The sequence below is a fragment of the Oryzias latipes genome, chromosome 7, assembly GCF_053564925.1.
Source record: "Oryzias latipes strain Hd-rR chromosome 7, Olatipes_Hd-rR_3.1".
NCBI classification, from domain to species: Eukaryota; Metazoa; Chordata; class Actinopteri; order Beloniformes; family Adrianichthyidae; genus Oryzias; species Oryzias latipes.
This window is the reverse complement of record NC_136243.1, coordinates 31,761,053-31,784,620: the sequence shown is the minus strand read 5'-3', so window position 1 is coordinate 31,784,620 and position 23,568 is coordinate 31,761,053. Positions and strand designations below refer to the sequence as shown.

Here is a 23,568-nt window from a genome sequence, read left to right as displayed (position 1 = left end):
TATTATAACTATTCTAATAATAACACTAAATTGATAAGACGAAAATTGGGAAACTTTATTAAAGAAAACAACATAAAATTCCATCTTCCTCCCTTCCTAAAAACGTTTACATAACAATACATTCTAAACTCGTGTTTACAATGCTAATGGCCCATGACCTACAAAAATATGAAAATACCATAAACTAAGATAAATTAGCAGTTAGAATTTCTACTGTAAAAAATATACACAAATAAAGATGCAGCAAATAAAATATACAAACTATCTTACATTAGATAACCTCACAGTATCATGTCATAGAATAATAAACGTGTTTGAGGCAGTTCAGGATAAACCAAAACACACAGAGAAGAAAAGCACAACAGTTAGATGTGATACAATGCACTAAAACAATGAAAAAGAAACAAAAGGCTTCAGTGCTTCAGACAGTGTTCTTGACTGGTTTCCTTTAGGAAGATTTTTGTCTTTTCATTTTATAAATATCAATCATATTTCAGCAGTTTTGTTTGCAGAAATTGTAGTAGTGATTCCTTTCATGTCTCCACATGCTGTTCTGAATGCCCACATCAGTCATTCTCTTTGGGGGCGTCTTTTCAAGGTGGAGCTCCTTCATCCCCTCTGTACTCTCAGATCATGGCTGGTAGCCATAATAAGAGTCATCTGTAGAAAATCAAACAATCAATAGTTAATTACATAGACAAATATGATTAGGTTTTATTCAGAGACAAATTAAAGATATTAAATGAACAATTTTACAAACTTCCTGAAGGTGAAGGTTTTAATAGTAAAGCTACGTTCACACTGCCCTGCGCAATGCTGGTTTAACAGCCACTTCAAAATAAAGGTCTATGTAAACTATTGTAAACCAGCATTTCAAGCCCTTGTGTTCACAGGTAGCTACGCAAATTTCTATGACCGTTTTCAGAATCAGAATCAGCTTTATTGGCCAAGTACAGCGCATGTACAGGGAATTTGTCTTCAGTTACCTGTGCTAGCAAGGTATAGAAAGTGTGAGGGGTAAGACAAACAAAAGGATAAATAATAAAGGAAGGTAGATATAAGGTAGCTGTATGAATAAATAAACATAAATAAATAAATAAATAAATAAATAAATAAAATAAAAAAGTCAAAAATGCAGCAGCAGTTGTTCCACTTTGACAGTTTCTGTGGATGTTCAGTGTCCTTGAGTGAACCGGAGTTCATAAGAGTGACAGCTTGGGGGAAGTAGCTGTCTTTGTGGCGAGTGGTTTTGGTGCGCATTGTCCTAAAGCGCCGCTCTGACGGGAGGAGGCTGAAAAGGCAGTGACCAGGATGCGAGGGGTCTTTTTTACGATCCTGCCAGCCCGCTTCCTGGCTCTAGATCGGTACAGATCCTGAATGGGGGGGAAGGCTTTGAGCTCTAGATGGAAAACATGCAGCCATTGAACAAACATTGACAGTTCAACCGGGTCAAACTTTGACCATTCAGGGACTCAGATGTGGTGGTGGCGTATGGATGGTGTCCCTTTTACTCCACAGAAGTTCCAACCGTTTGAAGACTGATCATGGAGAAGGAATGAATAATTCCGCTTTAGGTTCGGCAGGAATTTTCCAGCACCAAGTCTTTCTTATATCGGAATACAGCTCACCTGTCTGCATGGTAAGCATGGACACACACTTTTCTGGGCTCCATGAAATTAATTGTGGTGTTCCTCAAGGTTCCATCCTTGGCCCCTTGCTTTTTAACATTTACATTTATTAATTTATTTACTTACTTAGTTATTCATTTATTGTTATTTATTTATACATTTTATCTTGCTTTATGAACTTAAACTTGACTTTTAATGCGTTATCTTAATTTACCTTATTTCAATGTTTTATTGTTTGTTGATTTTATCATCATGTTTACTTTTTCATTCTCATTTTTATATTCATTTTTATTTCCGGTGCTTCCTCAGGTGGACCTCTCCCTCTCGGTCAGCGGCTGTTCAGCTGCTGCAGCTCTAGATGGGAACCTGCATCACTGCTTAGCTGTGGTGGAGCGGTCCCCGCCTGTGATGCTGCATTTGGCTGTGAATGCAGCTGTTCACAGAGAGGGAGGTTCCAGTTATCAGCGTTTCCAACACCTCGTTTTCCTGCTCAGCCTATTTCTTTTTTCTTATTTCTCATTGTCTTTCCCCATCAGTTAGGGGGTGGGATGTGTGAAAGGAGTGGTGGGCTGTGTGTAGGTACAGAGAGGGGGGCCCTATTATGTATTTATTTATTTATTTTTTGTGCTTGTTTATTTTAACTTTCATGCTTGTTTTTATATTTTGTTTTAATGTAAAGCACTTTGTGTTGTGCTTTTATATGAAAGGTGCTTTATGAATAAAGTCTTGATTGATTTTGATTTGAGCTGTGACAGAAAAAGCCTGGAACAAGATTTACCAGATTTTTACTGGTTTGACATTTCCCTCCAAGCCTCTTTCAACTGTGAGAACATGTACCGTACTAGTGATGGGTAGCGACAGTCCAATGTGAACATTATGTGCTAAAGGCGTGTTTAAGAATGCCTGGTGTATCTGTAGCTTAACAGCGAATGATGGACAGTATTTATCGTTTGTTAACACCTCAAAATCAAATGTGTTTTTTTTTTAATGTTTTAAAAAAATCCTGCATGAACTTTTGTCTAGATTCTGAATTATTTCCTAATTTTTTTTCTTGCTCTTTGCAGCTCACCTGTCTGCTGGGGGATTTTTTGGCATCCTCCACTGTTGTCACACACACCCGGTGGCCCAATTTCCCCAGGCTGACCAGGAGGTCCAGGGATCCCTGGAGGTCCTGGCTTGCCATCGTTTCCTTTAGGACCAGGATCTCCAAGGATGGATTCACCTGGGGAACCTGCATACACACAAACACTCTTTCAACCCATTTACACCAGAGCTGTATCTCCAATGTTGACCTTTTTCCATTACCCTGACTCTAACTGCTTACGCAATTAATGTGATTCCAGCATAATCTCAAGCGGAGAAAAGCAGCTTTGCCCAGATGTGCACATCTTTAAAATAGTATGTGCTGCATATCAGTGGAAAAGGATATGAAAAGTCGCTTTTCTCTGCGTTAAAATCAGCTGATTAATATTGACTGCCTAAACGGTCAGAGTTACAATATGTCAAAGAGTGTTAAAGGGTTAAAAACCAATGTAGGTATTGTTATGCCAATGTGAGGCATTTAGGAATATACCTGCAAACCCTTTGATCCCAGCAGATCCCTGGATGTTATTGCCAGGATCACCCTTGCTCCCTAGCACACCTCTACGCCCTTCAGGGAAAAGACACAAGTCAGCTCAGGCACTTAAGGGAATTGTTAAAAGTTAAACAAAACCATCCAACAGAAAAAGCCGTGCCCTGCTCTCCAGGATATCCAGGCCTTCCAGGTCTTCCTCTGGGCCCCACATTCCCTTGGGATCCCCGAGCTCCTGGTGGGCCTCGAGGCCCTGGAATTCCAGGTTCACCCGGAGGTCCCACAGGCTCCTCAACAGGAGCCGGCTTCTGACTGATCTTGTTGATGTATGCATCAAGCTTCAGCACCTCTTCTGAAAGAAAAGGAAAAAAAAAGAGATTTTGGAAAATGAAACTAATGATCATAATGTTTTCTGAAGATGCTTTCTGACTGAGTACATACTGTGAACGAGCTGCTCGCAGGCCTGCGTGACCAGCTGATAGATCACTGCCATGGACTGTGGCTCGCCCTGAAAAACATCGACAAGTTCAACTATGCTTCATAGAAAAATCAACCAAAAAAGTTACACTTCCCCCTAAACCTCAACCTTTACATAAAGATCCATTTCAAACTGACAAAAAGAAAACAAAGCTTTCTAAACCTGCCTGAGGGATGAGAACCTTTTCATGGTACTGTGGCAAACGAAGCAGCACAAATACAACAGAATGAAGGTTTTTGACTCGATGTACTACAACCACACAACAACTCACCTTTTCACCTTGTTCTCCTTTATTCCCTGGTAGACCCTGAAGAATGTAATAAATCAAAGTTACTTTAAATTAAACTTTACTTTCTACATCTTAAAATCATCTTTACAGTAAACTGTCATTACACACATATAAGAGTTCTATTTAGAAACTGTTTAAACACTTTAGCAACTATGTCTGCATTTATTTTCTTCCAGGTCGATGAAACGGCGCCACCTTTGCAAAACACAGCTGCATCATACAATTTACATGATGAAAAAAGCTAAATTATTGCTCAAAGAAATTTCCCAGCATGGATCTGAAGAAAAGCGCAGAAGACAATAAAGGCCTTATATCATGCAAAATCCATTTTTTTAGCTTTTTATGATGTTCATTCCTCACAAACAGAAACACCAAAGCAGTCTTTTGATCCGTTCATGCAGTTCTGAGCATTCCTGTAAAAACCTGGGGTCTGAGCACCAGCCCCACTCCATCCACAAAAACGACTGGGTTCTCACAATGTGGCTGCCAGCTCCGCCCCCAGACTTACACACACACACACACACACACACACACGCACACACACACACACACACACACACACACACACACACTTTCTCCTTGGAGTTAGCAGTGATCACCAAAACGCTTTCATTTTATATACACAATTTGCACGTCCATCTTTGCAAAAGTTTGGATGTTGTATGTATTTTCGTTGGCGAGACGCACTGCCAAGGCCGGCTTTAGGTAGACGGCATGATATGGGCAACACCCACAAGGATCAAAAGGCGGTGCTTAAGAGATCGAGTCGTCTTACCTCTAGGTTGGAAAAGAACTTAGGAAAATAACTAATATTTCATTAAAAAATCATTCTTTTGTTGGTAATATACTATATATACATGGATAAAGTCTACTATGAAAGGCTTAGGAATGGCATGGTATGTTCCTTTTTAGAGATCCCTTGATTTCCTAGCAGAGGAAGTGAGAGCCATTGGGATCCGGCACAAACACGTACTGGATGCGTTGGAGGAGGATGAAACAACTGTGAGCTCTCAACAAACAAAAGGAACATAATGGCAGAATTTGAGAAACAACTGGACGACCAGGGGCAGGACTCCAATAAAGTAAAGATTACGCAGATGTGTAAACGATCATCACAAATGTGAGGACGGGTTCGACATCTCTAGACTCACCGTAAGTCCAACAGGTCCTGATGGGCCCCTCTCTCCTACAGGACCCGGGTGTCCTGGGATTCCCTGGAGGCCCTGCTCAAAGAAGACAGATGTGTTAAGATGAAGTTTTTTTCACCAGTGCTGTCCTCCAGAAAAAAAAAACAAGGACTGAAACATGAGGTTGCTTCCTGTCCATTAGAAATCTTCAAAATAAAAGGGAATCTTGGATGAATGGAGCTCACGATTCAGTTTGAAACAGCTGTTTCAGACAGGAGACGGAATGAAACCACTAAATCCAGATCAACACAAACTGTTCATACAGCTCCCTGTGTCAAGGACTGAAATCATCTTGACATGTTTTGTTACAAAACCGTTTTCAGATAAACTCTAAAACACAAGGATTGAGCACATTTTTAATTTTCACTACTATTTTCAAATGTATAAAAATGATTCAAAAGTTACAAGGACTATTTTTAGGCTGATTCTTTTTCCCCCCCAAATGTATCACATGGTTGAACAGTTCTGTTCACTTATGAACTAATTGGACCAACACTAGATGGCGTAAAGTCCTAATAAATGAATTCAAGTTGAAGTCCCATAATATGTCAAACACCACAGTGCATATAATGTGCTCCATATTTCATGGATCCCCTGCAGCCACAACCACTGTTGTGGTTTAAGGCCGCCAAACCCCCCATTTCTGCAGGGTGGTATTGGGTCGACCATAGATTTGAACCTACAGCTTTCCAGTCTGAGGGGCAAACACTACCCCACTAGGCCCAAGACCTGGTGAATGGTAAATGCTTTGTAAAGTTCAGGAGTCAGAACCATGCCACCTCTCTCGATGCAGAGATTCTAAGAGGACAGGGACAAACCGGGTCTCACCCTGGGTCCGGCGATCCCTGAAGGGCCGATGTTCCCTTCAACACCTCTGATCCCCTGAGAAAACACCACACAGAGACATGAAGGTGGATGCTGAGCTCAGTGGCATGACCACCTCAGGCCACACTGCTCACCTTTGGGCCTGGTATTCCCTCCTCTCCTTTTGGGCCTGGGGGTCCCGGTAAACCCTGCAGGGAAAGCCATCGGTCAAGGCAGATAAATCATCGTTTAGGGACTTGTTTGACCGTAAACTTACCTGGACTCCAGGTCGACCGGGATCTCCCCTCTCCCCCCGCGGTCCCGGAGGACCCTGAATAGAATTGTTCATATCAATGCCGGATGATGTTGTTGTCTATGTGTTAATTTATGCCCCAAACACCACTTACTGTTTTGCCCTGCACCGTTATGCCTCTGGGGCCAACACTGCCCAGAGGTCCGAGTCCTCCCTCCAACCCTGGCTTTCCTGGAGGACCCACCTCCCCCTGAGAGGATACGCATTTCATTATAGAGTTATAATAATGATCTGGGAGTTGTAAAAGGTCTTCTTGATAACTTATAATTTGCTTCTTTTTTGTTTCACCGCCATTTTTAAACCATTTCACCGGAGCGGAGTGTGTATTGCAGTTAAAGCTTAAAAGTTTGTGTGGGCCACCTGTTTGCCTTCATACAGGTTTGCCCAGTTTTTCACCACCCGTAGGGGCAGATGTGATTAAGGCGTAAGAGACAAATAGTTTTTGTGTATTACTGTGTTTTACTCCAGAAAGCTGGAGATTTGATCCTCTATCTTTTCACTACTGCAAAGTAAGGAAAAGACATTTTGATTGATTAACATTTAAATGACCTTTTCCATCTCACCTTTTGGCCCAGCTCTCCCTTCTCCCCCTTCTCCCCCCGAGGTCCTGGCTTTCCCTGTGGAGCAGGAAACATGAAACGCATGTGAACAGGTTGAGTTGCTCAAAAGACTTTCTGCTCAGTTCTGACAACTCTAGTTGGCATACGATTGGGCCGGGGTCACCAGGAGCTCCGGGACTGTCCAAGGAACAGGTACAGGTGTATGCATGGGGGGGGCAGCTCTCCTCGTCTCTCTGAGGCAAAACAAAACACAAACATCCATCATTTTCACAGACATCAAAATGGAACTAACAGTGGAGCCTGTTTTTTTTTAAAAACAATTTGAGGATGGATTTTCACAGACTGACCACTGCAGGCAGGTCACAGCACGTGTCTTCTGACGCCCACGTGGTGTTACAGATGATCTCGAAGGACTGCAACTGGAACTGGAGAAGCATTTCACTCCCAGTGAGTACATGACTGATGACCAAAATAAACAGGAATACAAAAGCGAGTATAAATGTACCGAAGCGGATCCGCTGTTAGGTCCTCGTGTCTTCACTAGCTTCCCCAACATCTCAAATCCGTCAGTGGGCAGGCTGCCCATTGGGCGGGCCGGCCTCTCCCCCACACGCTGGCAGTCCACGGAAAGGGACACGCTCACCTGGCCAACGGAGAGGTGAACCTGCCAGCACACACAACATGCTGGCGTTCACATTTGTTTGGCTAGGTTACTGAAGTTGGTGTTGTTAGTCTCTTAAAAAATAGCAGCAAATTCCAGATGTTCTTTTAGAGAAAAAAAAAGTTTTTTATGTCTCTGGAAAATCTTCGTCTCATTCTTTGAAGACCTCAGACAAATTTTGGGAGTTTTCAAGCTAGAACATCTGATAAAATCATTGAAGAATCTTCTTAAAGTGGCGGAAGTTCAAATTTTTTTTTTTTTTTAACTTGTCCTGTCCAACAGCTGGGCAGACAGATGAGAGCTGAGGGCCTCTTGTGTTGGACATATTTTACTTTAACAAGAGGGGTTATTAATCTTCAGACAAACCAAAGGTATGTCTGAATAAACCCCTTTTGTAATTGAGGCCAAACTTTATTAATTTCAATCATGTCTGAAAATCTTTGGTGTTGGACCGGACGGAAAAGGAAAGGAGGGAAGAAGAGAGAGGGACGTTAGAGAGAAGGGGGGTAGGGGGTGATAATAGGAGGGGAAGGGGGATAAGACCATGAAGCAGCATAAAGCAACAAGTTTACTGGTTGTTAATCATTATGGTAAGGTTCAAATGTAGAAAAAAAAAAAAAAAAAGGGGCGGAGCCTGTCCACACACACACTCAAATGTTATAAACACACCTGCTAGCTGCAAAAATGTCCACCTGTCGACATGTACACAAAACAGATAGTGTTCACACGCATACTTATGCCTTAAAACCAACTAGTGTGAGATATTTCATTCAATCACGCAAACTGTTAGTGCAAAGGTGAGCTAACACCAGTGCTCAGGTGAGTGTTTATGTTCTTCTAAAATGGATGGTGGAACGTGAAAAGAAGGAGGGAGAGTGCCCAGCCATCCCCACCCCAAGACCCCCACCGCAGCAGCAGCGGCAGCCGGAATCCCCCCAACGCCACACGGGAACCGGCAGGGAACAACCGCCGCCCGGGCGACCAAGCCCGCCACCCAGGCCAGGGCCAGCAGGACCGCCGCAAGGCCCCCAGAGCCAGAGAGCAGGGAGGCACGGAGGGAAAGAGAGCGCCGCCCCAGCCCAACCAGGAGAGCAGCCCCCCCGCCGCGCCGGGAGAACCCAACGCAGGGCCCCACCGGAGAAGGACGCCCACAGCCCCAAACGAGCACCCCACCACCACCCAGGAGTTCCGGGCATCCCCCCGCCCCAACCCCAGGTACGAGCCAGGACCCCCCAAGGGAGACCCGCTCCGCACTCCAGGCAGCCACCCGCCCGGCCCACGGTTGGTCCAGGGAGGAGCGAGGCAGGGGCCCGCCGCCCCCGCCCAGGAGGGGGGAACCCCGGGGAAAAAAAGAGGGCCCACAAGGGGTGTTGTAAATATGGCCCGACCAGGCTCGGCCACAGTTGGAAATTTGGCGGGGCCCAGCACTCAGGAGCAAGGACCAGAACCCACCCCCCAGGGACCAGACACCCCCGGCTCAGATGTAATGTGAACCCCCCCACCGCGCGGAGAGAGCACAGCCGGGCCCAGGAAGCCGGCACCCCGGGGACACGGCCGCCGCTGCAAAGGGGCCCGTACCCCCCACCAGGGAAGAGGCAGGGGACAGACGGACCCAGGTCCCACCTTCCTTGCAAAATGTGTGTGCGTGTATGTGTGTTTGAAAGGGTGTGTGTGTGTGTGCATGTGTGTGTGTTTATGTTGGGATGTATATATTGAGGGGGGAGGGGTGTGTGTACTAAGGGGGGTGCGGTTAAAATTGGCGGGTAGGGCACTAAGGGGACATCTCCTGATTACTCACAGTGACGTCCCCTCACCCTCCCCACCAAGGGGCCCTAAATGCCTAAGGTGCGGTTAAAATTGGCGGGTAGGGTGCTAGGAGGACATCCGCTGCTTGCTGGCAGTGATGTCCAAGCCCCCCCCCCCCCTACCAAGGGCCCTACATGTCTAAGGTGCAAATAAAACCAAAAGAGGGGGGGCCCACTCCATACGGCAACCACAGGAGGGGGGCCACTGCCTAGTAAACCCCCCCCCCCCAAGGCTCATCGCAGGCTAAGCCCCCCACCCCCTCACCCTATTATGAGGTTATATGAGGAAGGGGGTAAGTTGGGGACAGATGATAGACTGTCCCCCGGTGGTCAAACAGCTGTCCCCGCCCCCCCCCCCAGCAAGGGGGCCAGGCCCACCCAGCCCCGGGGCCCCACCCCCGGAGGCGCAGACACCCCAGGCCCAACACCACCACCACCCCCACACAGAGAGAGAGGAGCCAGAAAGCGCCGGCCCCCCCCCCGGAGCAAGCCCAGGCCCCCACCCCCAAACGCCGGCCCTAGAAGAGCTCTGGTCAGGCCTCGACGGGACCGAGGCAGCCAACCGGCCGGGGAAACCGCCGATGGCCTCAGCGGAGACCCCGACCCGTCAACCCCCCCTGCCGGAAGTTCAAAATTTTTTAATGCTGACCCATTCAGAGGAAGGCCTTTTGATGAGATTCCCCGTCAGAATTTAGGCTCCATTTATGTGTTTGACTGTTTTTTTTTGTCTTGTTCAAAATTCCTCACACTTTTCAGAGAGTTCCTTTTTAGGTTCATCCGTCTCCACATATTCAAAGGTTTCGGGAGTAATCCAGATTTTTTTTTGTTGCTCAGTGGTTTCGTTTTCTCAAGTCTCCTTCTGATGTTGAATCATGAACATGGACGTGAACTAAGTCAAGCGAGGCCTGCATTTCTATCCATGATCCTCTGCTTCTTTCATGACTTCCTGGATGAATCCTTCGCCAATTCTGGTTCTTTGCTGCTCCTGTGTTTCTGCATTTGTAGAGAAAAACTCGGATTTTCTGTAGTGTCAACACTGCAGAAAAGTCTGAAAGCCTTCCACAGTGATTTAGCTGCAGTGTATTAAGGCAGTCGCAGTGAATTATTTCCACAGTTCAAATATTTTAATTTTGACAAAGAATTGACCTCACGTCAACCCATCAGGACCTCAGCTTTTTCCCTTGATGAGCTGATAACTTAACTAGCGACTAGAGTCCCAAACCATCATGGAGGAGAATCTGATCGTTCTCCTCCTGAACGTCAGACGTCTTCTTTCTATGAAGACGCTAACTAAAACGTTCCTCTAATGTTATTCCTATTTTCATGCTTTCTTTCTCAGACTAATGCGGTACGTCGTCGATCTGGGTCACAGAGAGACAGAAGTACCGCTGAAAGCGCCGTCATTTAGACGTAGCGCCTGCAGCTGATGGTGAAACTCACGGTGCTGATGTCACGAATCCAGACATGGAGACGTGGTTACCCGTGTTTTTGTAGAACACTTCAAAATAAATGAACCTGATCTCCCAACATCATCAGTGTCTTCAAGAATGGAGAGATGAGGCTAAGAAACATTTGACAGTAGTTCCTCCCCTTTATGTGGCGGAGGGGCAGGGTTATGAACACGCTTTTGGATAAAAATCAAGCAGCAAATTTGATGCGCTTCAAAACAGAGGCGGTGGACGCAAAGTAGAAGTGCAAATTGCGTTCCATGTGAACGCAACATTAGGTAGTATTATGACAGCTTTTTTAAAAAAAACTTTAAGTGTGGTTGACCTGTAATACCGTTGATGTAATAAATCATTTAAATGTAACAAATACACTCTGTGCCTTTCTAGAATTCAAATGAAGACTTCTGCGTTACCCACTTTGTGGAAACTGCCGTAGAAGAGCCTGTGGACCTGCGGCTGATCGAAGGTCAGCTGCTGCACCTCACCCCTGTAGTCCAGACTGAAGTATTGCAGATGCTTGGTAGAAGCTGTCGAAAAACACAAAAGAACCATTTTTATCATGTCTGAATGAAATGTTCCCCTGCAGAATCCATTTTTCAATACTTTAAGGGATCCCAAACCTATAGAAATGCTGGTACTTAGGACCAGTATTTCATCAAAACATTTTTCTTATCACCTTGGAGGGCATTACTTTGAAAGGGTTTGCTGGATGAATCTGTGCATAAATGTGACTTACGGTCAATCACCAGTCCCATTTTTGGCTGGAAGTCGTCGTCTGTGAGCTGCCAGAGAGCAAACGGCTCCTTGGGCGAGTCCTGTAGGAGACGGAAAGCGATGCTGATGGTGTGCTCTGGAGAGAAACCTGCAGGATGAATGAACCTGCAGAGAGAATCAAAACAAAATATTTTCGGTTTTTCAGCATTAATCCAAATATTTGACAGTTTTCACCAAACTGCAGGACTGTTAAACACCCACACTGATGAAAATTGTGTTTTTGACACATTCTTGTGGCATTTTTCTGATGATGGAGGACATATTTAAAGAAATTTCTAATTTAAAATAGCTTTTCTGAGTATTTCTTTATTCAAACTGTTGTGACTCAGGCGCAGATAAAAAAATCCTGTTTATAAAGAGCATATAGCTGTGATGTAAAAGCTACAGACGAGCTCCCTGCTCCACTCCATTCTGATGCATCCACTAAAACGAATAGATCCACCAATGCTTTTCTCGTCTGAGCTGGCATCTGGCTGAAACTGTACGGCTGGATTTCTAACATTGCTCGCCATTTTTGTTGCAGCAGTAATGTTAGGTCAGGACTGTGATGGAATGTAAGCTAGCAGGTGAGTGTGCAAACAGATGGATGACAAGAAACGAGGACGGGCTTATCCCCCGCCAACACTCCAACCCACAACTCATGATCGGAGTGGGTCTTTAAAGAAAAAGTGGGTCTGACAGGGTTTGCATTTGAGAGGCTGTCGTTCATTGAAGTCACAAACAAACCAAAACAGACGAGTAAAATTGAAGCCGTCAGCTAAACATCTCACTACAGGGAGAGATCTTAAAATTTTAGTGGTGTAATAATTAACAGAATTAATCGTTAAATTGATTTATAGTACTACAAACCGACCAGTTTGATCTATCTGAGGCAAGTTGTTCATTGAATTGATCTATGCTATTATAAAATCGTTTCAAAATGAAAAAAATTGATTATAATGGATTGCTGTGGCCACAATAGCCTTTGTGGGAGGAGGGGTTCCAACTGGCATTGGAAAGAAATACTCGTTGGGTTCTTTATCAAAAAGGTGTTTTTGTATTCAGAAGTTTTGATTTGTGGCAAATGACCCAGTTCATAATATAAGATGGTTTTAATTTTAAACTGGATCCCGCTATGAGTTGGAATGAGATGCGGTAGGTTTATTTTACTATAACCTATATACTATAACCAAGTGCCTCACAGCGGACAACACACACGTGATGCTGCGAAAACTGATGACTCCATCATTCCAGTCTAATTTGTGGAAACACTTAAGACATACGACCATACGTAATGTTCTAACTATGTTCCGTTTGGATCATTTTGATGTGGGCTGAACTTTAGGAAACTAGAATGTGATTGGATTTGCCATCAATTCTTGTTTATTTGTTTGCTTGGATACATATTTAATTTACACTTGATTATCTTGAAGAAATCCAAGAATCTGGAAAATCTCAACTGCACTGTTCAGTATTTCTCTCTGAGTCACACTGGGTGAAGTTTTGGCTAAAGATGTCCTGCATCCATTTTAGGTAAATGAATTGGATCCAATCAGATTGTTCAGAATGAACTAAAATCAACTTTGAATCGTATCGGCAAACACAAATTATGATATTAATCAAATTGTTGTTTAAATGAATCGTTATATTCCTATAAAACATGTAATTTTGGCAAAAGCATAAAGACACGACTTAGTAAAAACAAACTTTTCAAAAAAAAGAGATTACGAAAATATTTGTGTTCATAAATATCAGGTTTATATGTTAAAATAGGGAGAATAATCTTTAGTTTCTATTGAAAACCAGTAGATTCTTTATTACAGCAGTTTTTTCCCACAAACTTTTCCTAACCAGAAATTTAAAGAAAAAAATGAAATTTCCAAAGTAAAACATGAAAGTAGTAGAAGGCTGAAAGAATTCTTCGTTCAATCTCTAGGATACATTTGCAAATGAAATACAAAAGAGATGAATTACATTTTTGGTTTAACACCTTTAATGACATGTTTGGTTAAAAAAAGGCATTAACATGTTTGTTTTTCTTAAATATGCCTATAAGAGTTACAGCGAGAGGACTAAAGAAGAATTTCTTTTTTAAAGATAAGTGGAAAAACTCACTTGGTGCTCTGAGTGAGCTGCACATCTTTGTACAGTGTGTATGTGGGGAGAGCACTAAAGACAAAAGGCTCCGCCGCCACGCCTTCCACTGACGAATGAGCGCTCTGCGTCAGACCGAACGCCTCCATCATGTCAAAGCCTGAACGGACACACAAACATCAACATTTCCGTTAAGTCTGTCGTTTTTCTGGAGGACTCTAAACTTGGCTCTTCTGTGTGTTAGAAGGATGGACCTCACCTTTAACTATGCTGTTTCTGATGGTCACTTCAGGACAAACTGCAACACAAGAGGGCGATGTTGAGACAAAGCAAAGCGAGTTCTCATAAAAAATGAAAGAGCCGTCAAGAAAATAAGTGGTGTAGTCAAAATGTATCTTTACTAAAGCAACAAAAGGAGCTTTTCTCAAACATTTAGAGGAAAATTATTAAAATTAAAAAATTAGAGTTATTCTTAAAAACCCACGCTGATATAAACGTTTTTTTTGGGGGGGTGTTTTGAACATGCTCTTGTGACATTTTTAACGATGATGGAGAACATTTATAAAGAAAACTTAGCTTAAAATTGCATTTCTGAGTATTTCGTTATTGAAATCACTGTGAATCAGGAGCAAAAGAAAAAACTCAGTACAGAAAAGAGCTTATTTGTGAGTGGACCGCATTCTCCATATTCCGAGATCTCAGCAACAGGGAGGGGAAGGGGGGCCGGGGTTGCCCACCGGTCCCGCCCACTACTCAGAGGTGAATTTCGAATGAACTACTGCTGCTTTGCAGAAACTATGTTCTGATAGGAATGGGAGAAAAGAGTCACCTTCATTGTGAATGGGATACAGCCTGGGATGGATGGGAGTTTGGGCCGGAGCTGCAGCTGTAAAACAAACATCGATGGTGGCAAAAAAAAAAAACAAGCAAAAAAACAATACTTATAAAAAATATTTACAAACAAAAAATTCACTTTTCCCTTAGCTTAAGAATGAACATATTACTGCTTTCAATGCTTTCTGAAAGTAGAAACGCTTTCTATGTTCTGATAAATGGTTTTCTATTGATGATTTTAGTGCAACAGGAGGTGAAGGTGCAGGGGATTAAAACCTTTCTATGAAAGTACTACCTCAATTTTTAGGAACAAGATTTTAACAAAAGATACCAGGATCAGTCTTGCCTGTTGGATGGAGAATGGACACGGCAGCGCCCTCTGCTGAGCCGAGCAGGGAGCGCACACTGATGCGGTAAAGCGTCTCTGGTTCCAGGTCAGTGAAGCAGTGGCTGCTGCTGGACTCATCCACCGTTTCCTCTTTGGTCTGCTTGTCTGCTAACAGGAGGAACAGGCGGGACGATCAATGAGGCTGCAGACACGAGTCCACGCCTGCGGCATCCGCTTACCGTTAACGGACTGGATGGTGATCCGATACCCGTCCACTGCAGACACCCGCCTCCATGACACACAAATGCTGGCGTGGTCCAACTTGACCACGCTCACACTGCTGACCCGCAAACTGGCTGCAAGTCATACACCCTCAATGTCAGCCTGACACAAGTTGGATCATCTGGTCTCTCTTTCCCCAGTGTTTTTATTTTGGACTCACTGGTTTTGCCTTGAGCTGAATCGCTGCCCCCCTCCCTGCTGCGATACTCTGTGGAGACCAAGATGCTGTAGCGGGTGTCGGGCTGCAGCGACTTCAGCACCACCTGTTTTTCATCCCCTTTCACCAACACCTGTCGACAAACAGACACCTCCTTTCAACACAGACGGGCATCCTGTATGGACTCTGCAGAATGACGTCCACCTACAGTGCTGTCCTGGCTGTCCGCTCCACTCAGCGCCGTGTAGGACACACGGTACTGGAGGACGTGAGCGTTGGGAGGTTCCCAGCTGACCCGCATGCTGACGGGGGTCTCTTCAGAGACCCTAACAGCTGAGGGGCCTCCGCCTGATACTGCAAAGGTCGGAAAACAAAAATCAAGGAATTCCGTCTTCTTATTTCAGTTGAAAAGAAGCCAACAGTAAGACAGCAGGAACTCTTTGAAGTTAAAATTATGCAACAATCTAAGTATACATCAAAAAAAGACAAATATGTCACTTTCTTAGAATTTTAAATTAAATTTTCTAATCCTGAGAAGTTGAGTTGAAGTTTATCATTTGTCATCTGCAGGATCAAAACAGGATCAACAGTGATAAGAAATGCTTGTTGTGAGAAAAAACATTTGACTCACAGAAATAATCCAGAGATACTCATAACATATAATAGTAGTACCTTATAGAAATACAGATAAATCAAAAAATACTAAAATACAAGGGATGGGTAGGCTTAAAATCATTGAGTGTATATGAGAACTGGAGTGAGTTCCTTAATAGGTAGAAAGTCTTTTGTCGGGTTTTCAGTGTCTGTATGTAAAGTCCAAGACAAATCCTGTACAGGGTTCCGTTGTTATCGCTTGAGTTACATTCTAACAATAAAGGCTATTAGGGAAATCGGACAACAGATGTTTTTAGGCTGTAAAACTCCTCCTCACTACGCTCTTCTTTAAACTCTCGAAGTTCAAACATTCATAGAAAAAGAAGTCCAGAATCATAGAATAAAAACAAAGTTAGAGTCAAGATCAGAAGTGTCTGTACGGCAGACACAACACGGACGGAGATTGACTGACAAGGTGTACAGCCAATAAGGACGATGTAAAACAAAAAGCAAAATTGCACTGAAGAAAAGTCCACAAAACAGCAAAACACCAAAAGGTGGACCGAAATATAGCGAGGGACCCTGAGGAAGCTGCTGTTCTGTCTCCTAACATCCAGGATCATCAGAAGGGCAAAATGTTAAAAATTGCAATCTGAGCAGCCATTTGGTCCTTACTAAACTTCTCAGTTGACCAACATAGCTTTTCCAAGTTTTATATTTTTGATTAAGCACTCTGTCTTTTTTCCAAAAATGCTGGACAACAACCACTATTAGGGTCCCACTCGAATCATCTTTTGATCAATTTTCAAGAACGTATCCATTGTTTTGTTTTTTATGGAGCCAAATCATAAAGATTTAAAACCCAAATAAAATAACTTGAAAAATTCAAGGTGAAATATAAATGTTTAGTTAAAAACATTTCTGCAATTCTAATTGGACTTAACTATTTTCGGCTTCAAATTTTCTGTTTTTTAAGTTTCAAAGCTCATAAATTCAGTTTCGTACCTTTTTTTCACCTTCAACTTTTTTGTGTGTTTCAAATCTGAAAGCTTCAATTTTGAAACTTTTGGCCCCTTCTGGTGCGTGGGGGCGGGGCTAACATGAAGGACCAATCAAAATGAGGTTGGTAACCTCTTAAGCAGAGCAAGCCCACCTTTACTTCCCATTATCCATGTGTTTACACTTTCAATAGCTTTGAGCCTCTCTCAAGCCCAACCTATTAATATTGGTGCAACAAAACAGGCGAGTAGATTTTCAGTCATACAGTTTAGATCCAGATTCCAGCTCAGAAGAGGAAAACAAAGACATTCATGGATCTATTTGTCTGCAAATGGATGCTTCAGAATGAAGCGGAGCAGGGGGCTTGTGGCCCGCCTGGCGTATTTTCCTCATCACAAATTCCATGTTTTTTAACAGCATTTTTTTCGTCTTATAAATGAGAAATATAAAAAAGAAATATTCAGGAATGCCAGAATAATACCACAAGAACATGTAAGTGAGTCTTTAAGCTATGATGTGTCTATAAAACTGCAGAGAGCATTTCATAAGCGACCATGAAGCGTGTGTGCGTGACTCACAGGTGCTGTAGCGCGTGGCCACAGCTTCACTCTGAGCTCCGTCTGCATACAGTGCAGACAGAGAGATCTGGTATTCCTTATCGTCTTCTATCCCCTCCAGAATGGCCCCCTCATTGGCTCCGTTCACTCTCAGCTGAGAAGCATAAAGGTTTTTAACCATTTACATGAATAATTACAGGAGGCCCCTTCACAGAGATGCCCCCCACCTGTCGCAGGTCTCCTCCACTGAGGGAGATCCACTTGATGAGATATAGAACCACGTCGTCGGCTGCCGCCTCCCAACGCACAGTGATTTCACTGCCAGAGTAGTTAGTCACCCGCAGGTCTGATGGGGAAGGCACCTTCACTGAAGGAAAACAGAGGGAAGGACTTTGAAAAGCATGTCAACTCTGCTAAATCTCATTTGGTGCTTCAAATAAGGGTTTAGATGGAAGATTTCCAGGACAGGCAGGTACTTCGGTGCATCTTACATGTGGTGACGTTACTGGTGAGCGAAGCAGAAAGGCCTTGCGGGTAATGAGACTGGACTGAAACCAGGTATCTGGACAGAGACGAAAGGTTCTGCACCAAAACTGAGTTCAGACCTGAAACTTCCATCTGCAGAAAGAACAAAAAACGATTAAATCCCCTCTAAAATCCTGTGCACGTGCCTGGAAGACCATACAAATGTTTGTATGTTTTGTAATATTTCAGCCGTAAAATATTAAAATTCTTTATTGGAGGTGTTGTTTGAGTTGATCTGCTTTTACAGGTTTGCAGTTCATTGTGGGCATGCTGATGGAGTTACCCGTTTGACGTCACTGCCGTGGTTAGTGCTGTAGGTGATCCTGTGACCTGGAACATCCAGGGCGCCGGGCACCCAGCTGACCCTCAGCCCGCTGTGGGTGACCAGTGGGAACTGGATACTCACTGGGGCTGGAAGAGGGACTGTGCGGACGGGCGACAAAGACAGTTTCCTTATAAAACTCACACATTTTAACAAAAGAAAGTAGGACATTAAATCTGCGGATCTTACTTATCAGTTGAACTTAATTATCCCAAAAAAGGCTTTTTTATACAAATAACTTTCGTTTCAGTAACGATATTTATTTTTGAAGAGTAAACTCACAAAATGCTTTTCAAAATAAAACAAAAACCCAAACACAAAGTGCATTTTTATCCATTTATGTTTAAGAGTACTTGTAATGGCATCAATTTGAATGCGCAAGTAAAAATGTTTGAAACTGTATGCACTTATTTATTTTCAAATCAATTTTGGATTATATATATCTTAACAATGTTTGATTTTTTTTCTCTGTTTTCAGTTTTTCTGTTTTTATAAAATGCTAAAATAACTTAATAAAGAGTAAAATTTCTGATGGATTGGGCTAGCTAATGATTAAAATGCTAATCAATATTCTAAAAACTACTGGATACAACAAGCCAGTTCACTGTAAAAACTGAAAAAAAGCAAATTAGAGCTAAAGATGTCTTCAAATTTTTATCTTTCAACATTTGCACACTAAAATGCAAACAAATGAACAACGAAAGGATTTTTGTGAAATGTTGTGATTTTTCTTACGCGTAGAGGCAACAGAGGTGACAGGATCGCTGGGGTCTTCATCATACAGGGCGTAGAGGGTGATGGAGTAATCTGTTGCTGGCAGTAACCCTTTTAGCTCCACAACTGTCTGATCAGCGCTGAACTTCTCCTGCACAAACACAATAGCCCCCCACACACAGATCAATCATAAGCTGCAGGGATTTCTGGTTTTTACACTTTTTTATAGGATAAAAATGTCTTTCAAATCTAACTTTTTAAAACTCTTATTTTGGTAATCTTATATAGAATGCACAAAATAAATTGCTGTTACCTCCTTGGCGTCGTCAGGTTCTCCATCGCTGAGAGCCGAGTACAGGATCATGTACTGAGTAGCGCCGGCGGCCGGACTCCAGCTCACTCGTAACGAACTGTATGAAGAGGGAGACACCGCCAAGTCTGCCGGCATGGCCAGCGGCACTGACCGGGGAAGAAAGAACGGACAACAAGAGGAGGTTGGCATTTTTCTCTAGCCTGCTGGATTGAGTATGTTAAGTATTTTCAATTGGACCAAGAACAACATGCAGACAAGATGCACATTGCTGCATTGCCCACATGTATTTTAAGATCGCCCAAGGCAAAATTTTGTTGTTGGTTGCACATATTTTAAGGGGTAACAGAAAAAGCCAAAATGGTTACCAATGGCGGCCATATTAAGCCACCTATTTTTAGCATTCAAAGTAAGTGCAGCCAAGAAAAAAAGTCAGTATTCTAGAAATTACGTCCGAATGGTCACTTCCAAAAAAATACAGTGCACTATATGGTCCGTTCACCATTTTGTAGTGCTAATCTACAATTACAAAATCGAGTACCCTAGAGATTTCCCAGAGGTCTCTGCACAAAACCAGTGTGCATTGATGCTCACTAGATTGGCGAATATAGACCACAATGCACTGCATTTGAATTTTGTTTTTGGCAAAAAATATATTTAAACTCATTTTTTAATAAACCATGAATGTTTACATCATTAGAAGACAGTGGATTCATAAATAGTCGTCGTAAAACACGCATATTGATTAAATTTTCACTTTGTGAAATCAGTGATTTCATATTTTTAGTAAAACTTTAAAAAATATATACATAAAAGCAGTGAGCATGGCTTTCGAAAAGCTTTTAAAATCCAGGGCACCATGTAGTCCTGCGCTTTATCGTTTTTTATTTGTTAGAGAATAGGGTGGGAATTCGGACATGGCCAGTAAGAAATGTATTTTTGCTTATTTCCTGTCAAACAAAAAATAACTTTTATCGACAAAAACTTGGCTTTCATAAAGGTGTACGTGGCCAGTTTCACTTACATGTTGTGACAGTTCCTCTAAGCGCCAAGCCAACGCTGTTCGAGTACACAGGGAAGATGGACACGTGGTAGAGTGTCTGAGCCGAGAGGCCGTCCAGCAGCACCGTGGATTCAGAACCAGGCAGAACCACCTAAGCACAAAGGGGTTCTACGTTCAGACAAAGACATCTGTGAACTCCTGAACACAGAACCCAAGAAGAATGTGGACTTTTCCTTTCAATGATACTGATTCTTATGTTAGCATTTCTCCTTTCATTAGTATGACCAGAGAATTCTCAGAATGTTCTGCTGCAATGAATTAATATGTCCCACTTACAATTGTTTATACTGAGCTTTGATTAGACAAATCTGCTTTTCACAATAAAAGCCCCTCGGACACCAGTATCATTAAAAAATATTAGGATTACTGAGAGCATGTTTGAGAAAGGTAATAGAGCAAGAATATTTCAAATAGAACGAATGAATAAAGCTGTTTATTTCTCTATAGAAGTCTTTTGAAACCAGTGGGTACTTCTTGTTTGGAATGCAAGGGGGGTGGGGTCACTCAGTCCAGTTTTCATATACAGTCAATGTGCTGGCCATGCTCTTTCTCAACAATCTACCTTGAGGATACGACATCACATCTGCCCAAGTAGTCGTTAACTCCTCAGGATTGACAGGAGGACAGTGATTTTAACTTCAGACACTCTGACAAACAGCATTTTATGTTTGACAAAGTTCACAGCAAACAATCAGGAAAAATGCATCATCTGTGTTTAAAAAATGCTTTAGTTTTTTCACATTTTTATGCAATCATTTTGTTCAACACATGGAATAAAAGCTGAAAGTCTGCACTTCAATGGCATCTGAGTTGTTTTATTTAAAATTCACTGTGGTAATGTACAGAAACTAAATTAGACAGAATGTGTCTCTGTCCAAATATTCATGGTCCTGACTGTATGTCAAAGTGTCCTTGGGCTGAACCCCACCTTGCCTCTGGTTGGCGTCAGTGTTGGGCAGCGAGGGCCACCATCAGTGTGTGGATGTGAAAGGGGGGAATGGGACGGTGACTGTAAAGCACTTTGGGCCTTCAAGGAAGGTGGAAAAGCACCATACAAGTACACGGCATCTAATATCTGAAGCACTATTCTATCCCAGAACAACAAATGAAGAGAAAACGCAGAAAAATCTGACACAAAGCGAACGTTTTTCAATAAGTTAAAGTCATTAATTCTGTTTGAAATTATTCTTTTTTTTAAAGAACCTGGATAATACTTTAAAATGGGACCATTTTCAGTCACTGTGTCATGTTATGACTTCAGGGGAAACTAGTTTTTAAGTACTCAAATCGGTGTATGTCTAACCTCTTGGGGACTCGGGCCCTCGGTGCTGTGGTACACCACTCTGTACTGCTGGACTGGTTTAGCAGGATTGGTCCAGTGCAGCTTCACCTCTCTGGATCCCAGCTGAGAGAAGCGAAGATCTGCAGGGCTGGGGAACTGGAGAGCCGGGTCCACAGTGGCCTGTGGCTCTGCTCCTTCAGACACAATCGTAAAATACAAATATGCATCCTGCTGTCATCCAGCCGTGCAGACGGAGCTCTACAGGCGAGTGCCGTACGTTTTTTGACGCCGTGGTCCTCGATTCTCGCACACAGGATGTGAACCAGCCGTGACACCAACTTGCTGAGCAGAGGGAAGTCGTTGACATTGTAGACGTTCAGATCCACCGGCTCCGACGCCATCTGTCTCAGCTCAGCTTCGTCTGCATTCTTCACACCTGAACGATGTCAAAGCAGGACGACGGATCCATCTGACTTTGGAGACTTGACGGAAGCTCAACAAAGATGCAAACTGCTGCTTCCCACCTACAGCGATGATCTCCACGCCGGCATTCTTCAGCCGGTCTGCAGCAGTGATGGCGTCATCCTGAGATTTGCCGTCAGTCAACAACAGCAAAAAAATCGGCGTGTCTAGTCTGGCGCCTGCCTCGGTCTTCAAGTTCTTCTCCATGACATGAAGCAGCGCCTGTCCTGGGAGGCGACTGTCCGGTTACGCACAGACAAACCAGCCCGAACGGAGCTGAGAAGACACTCTGGAACATTTTTACCTGTAAAAGTGTTCCCGCCTTTATATCGGAAGTTTCGTACTCCTTCGAGCAGCTGCTCCTTATTGGAGAAAGTGCCAAGGTCCCACTCTGTGCGGGGGTCCCCACTGTACTGAGTCAAGCCTGCAACAATAATTTGGGTTACTTTATTTTACACGTAATGGTGTTCAGTACTCAACGTGGTCGCAACAATTCCAACAAGGAAGTCCAGACCTCCTTGCCCTCCCACCAACTCCTCCAGGCGTTCCCAGGCCGGTTGAGATGTACCTTCATGACTTGTGATCTTTCTGGTGTGTCGACCTCAAGATCTCCTCTTACCAAAGGGATTTAAAAGCCTTCTAATGGTTTAACAGATCAGTGCTTGCTGATATAAAAATGCTTTAAACCTCAATGAGCCGATCTGAATCTAATGCATGGAAATACCAGACGGAGGTACAACACATGAAGATGATTTCAGTGACCTTAAATGCAAAAATCCTTGTAATTTTAAAAGCTCTGATACAGAACTATGAGGGAAATAAATGGAGTGGACTCCTCTGTGCAGAGTGAGGTGCCTCCTGCAGGAGGTCACAGAGATTTTGCACCCATACAGGGGGGTTAACCATACCTGATCTATAAAGCACGATAGGTTACAGTAGGTGATAGTAGTTTTGTTTCCCGGGCCCGTGAAGGGTTGCAGAAAGAAGTGGCTGATTCTTAATTCATGAAAATGGAACGTACCATTTTTATACATGTGGGGATATGTATTGTGAAGAATTTGTATGTTACACGCACTAGTGATGTATGGGTGAGGCTGTCGTACAGTGTCCTTACGCAACACTGTGTTTGTCTGGCCTGTTACTGACCATGAACAAATTACAGGTAAGATCTTAAGCCCGAGCCCCAGTCAGAACCTGGGGACTAAAATGACAATCATTACGTTCGGGTCGGGTCGGGCCGGGCCGGGCTTCTCCCTCACTGACTTTATTAATAAATGTATGTTTATAAAAATGTATACTAAAACGATGTGTGGATACTAAACTAAGGAATACTTGTTATAAATAAATAATTTGGTTAAAACAGAGAAGGCGCTGTAAGGTAATTGCTATATAACTACTACTAAACAGGCTGCAGTATTTCTCCCCGTAATGAAGCGAGTGCGCATCAAGATCTCTCTTTCACTCTCTTTGTCTGGCCTCTTATTCTGTGTTCCAGCGTTATTTCGTTGTGCAAATGGATTTATCATGATCATAAAAATATGCAGAT

At 43.2% G+C, this 23,568-nt stretch overlaps 1 protein-coding gene across 4 annotated transcripts in view; it reads right to left on the bottom strand.

Moving 5' to 3' along the window:
• Positions 1-34: 34 nt before the first annotated feature.
• Positions 35-23,568, bottom strand: part of slc35h1 (solute carrier family 35 member H1) — a 39,422-nt gene continuing 15,888 nt past the window's right edge. For 2 of the 4 annotated variants that reach the window (XM_023956380.2, XM_078949593.1), the window contains 35 exons: positions 22,327-22,446; positions 22,085-22,249; positions 21,838-21,996; positions 21,582-21,754; positions 20,240-20,369; positions 19,219-19,364; positions 18,927-19,056; positions 18,153-18,292; positions 17,836-17,962; positions 17,572-17,711; positions 17,366-17,498; positions 15,403-15,548; positions 15,198-15,327; positions 14,995-15,111; positions 14,774-14,923; positions 14,423-14,479; positions 13,853-13,891; positions 13,615-13,753; positions 11,483-11,625; positions 11,164-11,273; positions 7,338-7,496; positions 7,180-7,257; positions 6,979-7,065; positions 6,836-6,889; positions 6,367-6,462; positions 6,237-6,290; positions 6,115-6,168; positions 5,984-6,037; positions 5,120-5,191; positions 3,951-3,986; positions 3,643-3,709; positions 3,365-3,553; positions 3,202-3,279; positions 2,698-2,859; positions 35-660 (listed from right to left, as the gene is read on the bottom strand). In XM_023956380.2, coding sequence (XP_023812148.1) covers positions 632-660; positions 2,698-2,859; positions 3,202-3,279; positions 3,365-3,553; positions 3,643-3,709; positions 3,951-3,986; positions 5,120-5,191; positions 5,984-6,037; positions 6,115-6,168; positions 6,237-6,290; positions 6,367-6,462; positions 6,836-6,889; positions 6,979-7,065; positions 7,180-7,257; positions 7,338-7,496; positions 11,164-11,273; positions 11,483-11,625; positions 13,615-13,753; positions 13,853-13,891; positions 14,423-14,479; positions 14,774-14,923; positions 14,995-15,111; positions 15,198-15,327; positions 15,403-15,548; positions 17,366-17,498; positions 17,572-17,711; positions 17,836-17,962; positions 18,153-18,292; positions 18,927-19,056; positions 19,219-19,364; positions 20,240-20,369; positions 21,582-21,754; positions 21,838-21,996; positions 22,085-22,249; positions 22,327-22,446 — 3,863 coding nt within the window. In that variant the 3' untranslated portion in view covers positions 35-631. The remainder of the gene's footprint in view (positions 661-2,697; positions 2,860-3,201; positions 3,280-3,364; positions 3,554-3,642; positions 3,710-3,950; positions 3,987-5,119; positions 5,192-5,983; positions 6,038-6,114; positions 6,169-6,236; positions 6,291-6,366; positions 6,463-6,835; positions 6,890-6,978; positions 7,066-7,179; positions 7,258-7,337; positions 7,497-11,163; positions 11,274-11,482; positions 11,626-13,614; positions 13,754-13,852; positions 13,892-14,422; positions 14,480-14,773; positions 14,924-14,994; positions 15,112-15,197; positions 15,328-15,402; positions 15,549-17,365; positions 17,499-17,571; positions 17,712-17,835; positions 17,963-18,152; positions 18,293-18,926; positions 19,057-19,218; positions 19,365-20,239; positions 20,370-21,581; positions 21,755-21,837; positions 21,997-22,084; positions 22,250-22,326; positions 22,447-23,568) is intronic. The other 2 variants (XM_023956381.2, XM_023956382.2) reach the window with 2 other exon arrangements.